The sequence below is a fragment of the Microtus ochrogaster genome, unplaced genomic scaffold, assembly GCF_000317375.1.
Source record: "Microtus ochrogaster isolate Prairie Vole_2 unplaced genomic scaffold, MicOch1.0 UNK108, whole genome shotgun sequence".
Classification (NCBI taxonomy): Eukaryota; Metazoa; Chordata; class Mammalia; order Rodentia; family Cricetidae; genus Microtus; species Microtus ochrogaster.
Genome location: NW_004949206.1, coordinates 228502 through 236581, shown reverse-complemented (window position 1 = coordinate 236581; position 8080 = coordinate 228502). Strand labels below are relative to the sequence as shown.

General features: G+C 42.2%; 1 protein-coding gene across 1 annotated transcript in view; it reads right to left on the bottom strand.

Moving 5' to 3' along the window:
- LOC102000698 (T-cell-interacting, activating receptor on myeloid cells protein 1-like) overlaps nucleotides 1-8080 on the bottom strand; it is an 11322-nt gene that overhangs the window by 1363 nt on the left and 1879 nt on the right. The window contains exons 2-4 of the mRNA XM_005371415.1: nucleotides 7309-7344; nucleotides 4740-5027; nucleotides 3923-4219 (exon numbers count right to left, since the gene is read on the bottom strand). Coding sequence (XP_005371472.1) covers nucleotides 3923-4219; nucleotides 4740-5027; nucleotides 7309-7344 — 621 coding nt within the window. The remainder of the gene's footprint in view (nucleotides 1-3922; nucleotides 4220-4739; nucleotides 5028-7308; nucleotides 7345-8080) is intronic.

Genomic DNA, 8080 nt, shown 5'->3' with positions numbered 1-8080 from the left:
AGAAGGAGAAGGAGAAGGAGAAGGAGAAGGAGAAGGAGAAGGAGAAGGAGAAGGAGAAGGAGAAGGAGAAGGTGAGGAGGATAAAGAGAACGAGGAGGAGGAGCTGATGTGATGCTGGGCATTGATCTGTTTTTAAAGATACCACACACGAATCAGTTCATCCCGAAGAGTGCAACTTCATAACGAAACACACCAGTAGCAAGCTCACCTGCAGGCAAGACCCACAGGGAGAGGCAGGCAACTTCACCACCATATAAGTGTCACTCTTCACCTATCCTTACCGACTACACAGACCTTCACACCTAGCAGTGATCACTCTCTGTTGGAGATCGCAAAGGCAAAAGGAGGATTTACAAACAAGGTGTGTAGCTTTTAAGGGAGCAACACCATGACAGAAAACTTTGGATAGTATTGAAAACTTCAAACAGTAATGGAACTACATCAGGGAGAAAACCCACTTATAAATGTTTGACTATATCTACAGGAATAAGTGTAGGAGGTCAAATATATTTACAGTGAAATGTCAACTCACTGAAGAAACTGAAGAAGATGCTAGAACATGGAATGACCTCCTATGCTCATGGATTTTCAGAATTAATATTGTAAAAGGACTATATTACCAAAAGCAATCCACAGATGTAATCTTTATCAAAATCTCAACAATATTCTTACCGTACTAGAAGAAGCAATGCTGAAATACATATGGAAGCACATAAGACATCAAATAGCAAAAATATTTTTTAGCAGAAAAGCCATGTTGAGAGCATCATGATACTCTATCTATCATCTATCTATCTATCTATCTATCTATCTATCTATCTATCTATCTATCTAATCTATCTATCTATCTGAGTGATAGGAACAACAGCAAACCCACAAAAGCAGAATGGCACTAGTGCAAAACCAGACCAGTCAAATAGAATGCATGATCAGGAATCAGCTCATGTGGTGTGATTCACCTAATTCTTTTTTTTTTTTTTTTTTTTTTTATTTTTTGAGACAGGGTTTCTCCGTAGCTTTTGATTCCTGTCCTGGAACTAGCTCTTGTCGACCAGACTGGCCTTGAAGATTCACCTAATTCTGACGATGTAGTAAAAAAACATACACTGAAGCCAGGCATGGTGGTGCACACTCTTAATTCCAGCGCTCTGGGATAGGCAGATCTCCATGGGTTTCATGGCAGCCTGGGCTACAAAGTGAGCAAGTCCTTGTCTCAAAAACAATAAAAACAAATTGCAGAATATATCCTCTTTAACAAATAATGCGAGAATACTGATGTCTAGTTGTTGAAGAATGAAAGTAGATGCACATCTCTCACCCTGCACAAAAGTCAATTCTAAATAGACCAAAGACCTTAGACCAGAACCTTCGACAGTGCTAGAGGGAAAGCACCGGAGATAGAGACATAGACAAGGACTTGCCGAAATAACACTTTGATAGCATGGGAAACAATCCAGAGAGCTAACAAAGGGGACTGCATGAAATTAAAAGACTTCTGTATGACAAAGGAAACACTCTACAGTGGGGGCTGACTGAGAAGCCATCAATAATAGCACTGGGACCTGTTTCTACTGCATGTGCTGGCTTTTTGGGACCCTAGTCTTTTTGGATGCACACCTTCCTAGGCCTGGATGGAGAAGGGAGGGCCTTGGACTTCTCACAGGGCAGGGGTAGGGAGGAGGGCAAGTGGGGGAGCAGGAGGGGATTGGGAGGAGGGGAGGAAGTGTAAAATTTTGAATTGAGAAATAAATAAAAAATAGACATCCTGAAGAATGGAGAAAAATCTTGTGCATCAGACAGAGGATAATTACACAGAATATATAAAGAACTCTGAAAGTTAAGCAATAAAAGTCATCCAAATAATGTATGAGTGAAGGAACTGAATAGACAGTTCTCGGAGCCAGAAGCACAAATGACTTTTAAACAGTTTACAAAGATGTTCAATAGTCTTAGCATCAGGCAAATGCTAATTGAAGCTGCCATGAGATTCTATCTTATCACAATCCAAATGGCTGAACAAGTAACAACAAAAGGTGGTGCTGACATTGGGAGAGAGGCAGCCTCAACATTGCTGGAAGTATGTAAACCTGTGCAACCTCCATAGAAATCAGTATGGAAGTTTCTCCAAAAATTTGCAAAGAAGACTATCATACAATCCAGCTGTATCACTCCTTGGTACATACCTAGAGGACTCTAAGTCAACATATCACAGAGATGCCTGTCCTTCATATTTACTGCTACCTTATTCATAACAGCAAGGAAACTGAGCCAGCCTAGGCATTCATCAGAAGAAGAAGGGAGCAAATGTGATATGTGTACTTAACAGAATTTTATACAGCCATGAAGAAAAACAAAGTCATGGCATCTACTGGAGATCATTATGTTAAATAAACCAGATTCAGAAAGAGAAGCATATGTTTTCTTTCAAATGTAAAAAATACGTTAAAAATTATATGAATGTGTGTATTCATGTATGGGGGCTCTAAACTACACAGGGGATTATGAGAAGTGGGGACGAGAATTAGGGGAGAATAAAGAACAGATAATAGAATGCATTGAACAACAAAGCAGACATTAAAACTAACCAGGAGAAGAGAAGAGCACAGTTTGGGGGCAGGCAGGGGACAAGGCATGGCAAGGGAAGGTGTGAGGGAGTAAGAATAAATGTCCTTGCTACTTGTGTACAGACACCTGATTAAACTCATTATTTTGTGTGCTAACTGTTAACAGTGATCAAATACCCAAATAAAGCAACCAAAGGAAGGGTTTGTTCTGATTCACCTTGTGAGGTTGCTGTGGATCATCATGGGGAAGGCATGACAGCAAGAGCATCCACAGTCAGGAGAGAGAGAGAGAGAGAGAGAGAGAGAGAGAGAGAGAGAGAGAGAGAGAGAGAGAGAGAGATATTGGGGCTCAGTTCACTGTAGCCTTTTTATTTAGTCTGAGATCGAAGTCCATTGATGGCACCAACTGCATTTTGGATGAGTCTTACTACCTTAGTTAACCTTGTCTAAACAATCCTTCATGGACAAGCCCAGAGATTTTTTTTTAAATATTTATTTATTTATTATGTACACAACATTCTGTCTGTGTGTATGCCTGCAGGCCAGAAGAGGGCACCAGACCTCATTACAGATGGTTGTGAGCCACCATGTGGTTGCTGGGAATTGAACTCAGGACCTTTGGAAGAGCAGGCAGTGCTCTTAACCTCTGAGCCATCTCTCCAGCCCCCAGAGATTTATTTTTTTAGTGATTCTATACCCCATTAAGATTAATTTTATAGTGATCCAAAAGACTAGTTAAAATAACAAGAAGCCAGCAGAGTAGCAGTGCATCCCTTTAGTCTTAGTATTCAGAGACAAAGGCAGGCAGATCTCTGTTAATTTGAGGCTAGCCTGGTCTACATAGTGAGTTACAAGGCCAGCTGGGCTATATAGTAAGACTCTGTCTCAACACAATAATAATAACAATCAACAATAATATAAATATTTGCATAACTAAATAAAACATGTATGCTAGGCAATTATGAGGATACCATATGCTACAAAACAGGGAACATAATTTGTTTCATTGATTTGGAGATACAAACTCACTCATGTGTAATAACTTTTATCATCCAAATTGTAATTCGCATTGCATTATAAAGTTGCCTGCTTTATAGACTACAACATGGTGTTACTTTGCAATAGGACTTAAGGGAGAAAGGATATGCTTCAGCTTTGAGAAAATGTGCGTATTGAATCTCTTTGTATTTCTAAAGAGGTAATATAAAAAGAGATGTAAATAGAACCTAGGTGAAGAAAATATACCTTGAAGCAAATCCTTAAATAAATAAATAAATAAATAAAACATGTATGCTAACTACTCCCTCCCACATCACACAGACAGACACAAGTGTTCAGAAAATAATAGCAAACCTTACCTGTCACGGAGATCTCAAGGGGATTGCTGGGGGCTGAGGCCCGATAGCGAGCCCTAGGCTGGTAGTACACACAGCGGTATTTCCCCGAATCTCTGGCTGTCACATTCTGAAGAGAGAAGTCTAGCACGGTTCCCACTGAGCTCCTGATCTGCACAGGAGATGAGCGTCCCTCCTTTAGCAAGGCAAAGCTTATGGGTCCGAGCACACTGCCTTCCTTCTGGCACTGCAATGTCACCTTGCTTCCCTCAGCCACTGTGCCCCAGTGGTAAGCTTGGAGGGAAGGTTTAGACAAGTACCCTGGACAAGAAAGAGGCTCTGAGCGCAAGGGAAGAAACTGTTGGCCTCATGCACATTCTTGTTTTTTGTTGTTGGTGGTGTTATTCCTTTTGTTTTTTTTTTTTGTTGTTTTTTTTTTTGTTTTTTTTGAGACAGGGTTTCTCTGTGTTCTGGAACTTGCTCTGTAGACCAGGCTGGCTTCAAACTCACAGAGATCCACCTGCCTCTGCCTCTCTAGTGCTGGGATAAAAAATGTGTGCACCACAGCCTGGTAAGGTTTTTGTTTGCTTGTTTGTTTGTTTTTTGTTTTTAAAATTTTTTTCCTGTGGCAGGAAGCTCATGAGCCTCATCCCCTCACTGTGCACTGTGTGGCTCCAGGACAGAGATTTTCCTCTCTCACAAAGCCTAGGTGGAACCACATTCCTGCTCCTTTATCCCTTGTTCTGGAGATCCAGCCCCTCTTCTTCCTCCCTTCTTCCAGTCCCTCACTCCACCTCTCTCTGAAGATACCATATATCTCCCTGAGACAAGCCCTCCTCACCTGTGACCAACAGGAGAAGGGCATCACTGGGCTGTGATGATACGCCATTGGGCCATTTGCTATAGGATTCACAGGTATAGTGTCCTCCATCATTCTGTTGTAGCTCAGGGATATGAAACTCAGTCATCTCTGTCGAATCATTTGGCTTCTTAGAATCAAAAACAAGCCCTTCCTTTTTGAGGATGAAGAATTCACTTGGGGTGGGGCTCCTACATTGCATTGTCACACTGCTCTTGGTGGGAAGCACTGAACTGGGCCAAGCGCTGAGGCTGGGCTTGGGAGGCGGCCCTGGAAGCAAACAGAGCCCAGGGTTGCATCAGACATACTTACCTGCTCACAGAGCTCCTCCCTCCTCTTTTTTGTAGCGAAGAAGAGAGTACTGTGGGAAACAGCTCTTGTACACTGTAAAGGTTTGTCATTCACATTGGTTTAATAAAACGCTGATTGGCCTATAGTCAGGCAGGCAGGAAGTATAGGCGGGGCAACCAGATGAGGAGAATTCTGGGAAGAGGAAGGCAGAGATGCAGTCACCACCAGATACAGAGGAAGCAAGATGAGAATGCCTCACTGATAAAAGTGAGGCTAAAAATATACAATAATTTAAATTGTAAGAGCTAGTTAATAATATGCCTGAACTAATAGGCCAGACAGTTTATAATTAATGTAAGCCTGTGTGTGTTTGTTTGGGACTGAATAGCTGTGGAAATAGGCGGGACAGAAACTTCTGTCTACAAGAAAGTACTGCGGAGGTAGTTCGATTAGTAAAGTACTTGTGATCCAAGCATGAGTACCTAAGTTGGATCCTGGCCTCTACATAGAAATCAGGTTTCGGTAGTGTATACTTGCAGTCCCATTGCTGGGGACATGGAGACAGATGTGCCCCTAGGGCTGTCTGGCCAGCTAGTCTACCCTAATTGGCATGCCCCAGGCCCAATGAAAGAACTTGCCTCAAAGAAAAAGAGAAAGATTTACAGCATGCCACATAATAAAATGAAATAAAATAAAAAGGATGAGGACTCTTGGGAAAATACACTTGCTTGTGACCATGTCAGAAGTACAGCAGGTGGTAACTGAAGTTTGAGGTGTCAGTCCACGAGAAGGCAAATCCCTGATGGGTAAATCTCAGATAGACAAGGCCATAAGAACAGTCTCCAGAATGTCTTTTTCCTCTGCTGTGCCTTTAAGGGTTTGCCACTGTCATCTTTCTCTGGTGTCTAGCATGGTGTCAGTGGCTGTGGAGAGGTCCCACTGCCTGTAGTGTAGCACGTTTATCTCATGGAAACATCCTGTTCTGCTGGGCGTTTTTAGCTGTGGATTATTATGGAGATGATTTTGTGTTAATAAAAATTTTGTGTCTAGTTGATAATGATAATGTTAGAATAAATAAAGTTTTGGTGATTAAAAATAAAAACAGGAACGTGTTATACGGCTAGGGCCTATGAGTTTTACCTAAAGAGCTGCATAGCTCATAGTTCAGGCTAATGACTAAGGAAAACAATAGCGTTCCAATGGCCCGGCTGGATCGAATTCTTTTTATCTTGATGTTGAAAGATGCACTCACAGTTTTCAGTGTGCATCATAGCTGAAACAAAGCCTTAAAATAAGCTCAGGTTAAGTCAGATGTGCTGGAAAACCCTAAAAAACAAACTAAAGTTCCCGAGGGCACAGAGCTGAGTTACAGATTCATTAGGTTAGGGTCAAAACTACAGAGCAGCCCAGTTGTTACTCGCTGACATATTTTCTTTGCTAGGACTGACTGATGGTCACAGGTGATGATTAATTTCTTGTACCCACGTTCGCCCTCAGTCTCCTGACATAGGAAACTATTAATGAATAGGTACGCAACCTAAGGACTTAGAGTAGAGCTGGCTGATGGTTTTTCATGGATAACAGTGTAGGTCTGTGATTCTTTATAGGATTGCCTTTCAAGATAAATAATGAAGTGATTGATTCTCTCTTTGTAACCACAATACACAGCCTGCCAGTTAAAGATGGCGAGAAAACATCCCCTGCTTGCTCACACTGTTAATCTGTAACAGGTTACTTATAAATGTATGTGAGTCCTTGGGATGCTATTTTTTTTATCACAAAAGAGATGAAAAACTTGTTTTTACCATTATTCGTTATAATCATTCACTTAGAAAATAAAATGTAACCACACTGTAATTCCTATATTGGCCGAAAGACTTTGTTGACTTACATAAACTGTAGAGAAGGGAATACAGTGATAGAATAAAAAGGAAATCATCAGGAGTGTGTGTGTGTGTGTGTGTGTGTGTGTGTGTGTGTGTTTTCCCTTACCTCTCAGATAAAAATGTCATGGTACTCAGACTCCATGGATTTCTTTTGAGCCCTGTACTGCTGCGGCTGGTCCCCCAGGAAGCGGAAAACACTACAGCTGTTGACCTCTGACTTCTACATGAATGCACACACACACACACACACACACACACACACACACGTGTACTTGCGTAAGCACATGGACACACACACAAGATTGAAAAGGGGGAGGAAAAACAGGGTATTTGGGGAGAAGAATCAAGGAGAGTTTGCCTGAAGACCCACTTACCATTGTCAGGAATGTCTGTTTGCCCAACACACAGCCCTAAAAAAGAATTAAACATGAGGCACAAGTTCCTGCCTGGAGTCACCTAGTCACCCTCCCTGGTCCAGAGGGGCACTCTGAGAGCACTGGCATCTTATCACTCACTGGTGTCTCCCTTTGAGGAGTTACATGATCCCTCATCCGTGCTGTAGCTTCAGCTTGTATCTGAGTTTGGTCATTATCACTTTGTTGATCTCACTCCAAGGGTTCCATCTTAGTTCGACAAGCTTCCACAAACCCTTCCAATTCTCATTCGTATCCCCAAGCTTCAGACAGTCACCATCCTACTGGGACATGGGTCACATTGGGTCATCACCTCTCCTCCAGGGAAAGGGCACCAACCTTTAGGACACTGGGGAGATAAGAAGTTAGCCTACTCCTAATGGTATCAAGGACCCGAGGAGGAAGCTGGGCATGGTGGTGCATGCCTTTAATTACAACACTCAGGAGTCAGAAGCAGGAGGACCTCAGTGAGTTTGAGTCCAGCTTGGTCTACATAGTAAGTTCAAGGACAGCCAGGATTGCGTAGAGAGATCCTATTTCAAAACAGAGAAAAAAAAGACCCTGTGGAGGGAGGTTCAGGAGATGGTTCAGTCAGTAAATCTCTCCATATAAGCAAGTTTAATGCCCAATACCCATGTGAAAAAGATCACTGTTGGGCTGGAGAGATGGCTCAGAGGTTAAGAGCATTGCCTGCTCTTCCAAAGGTCCTGAGTTCAATTCCCAGCAACCACAT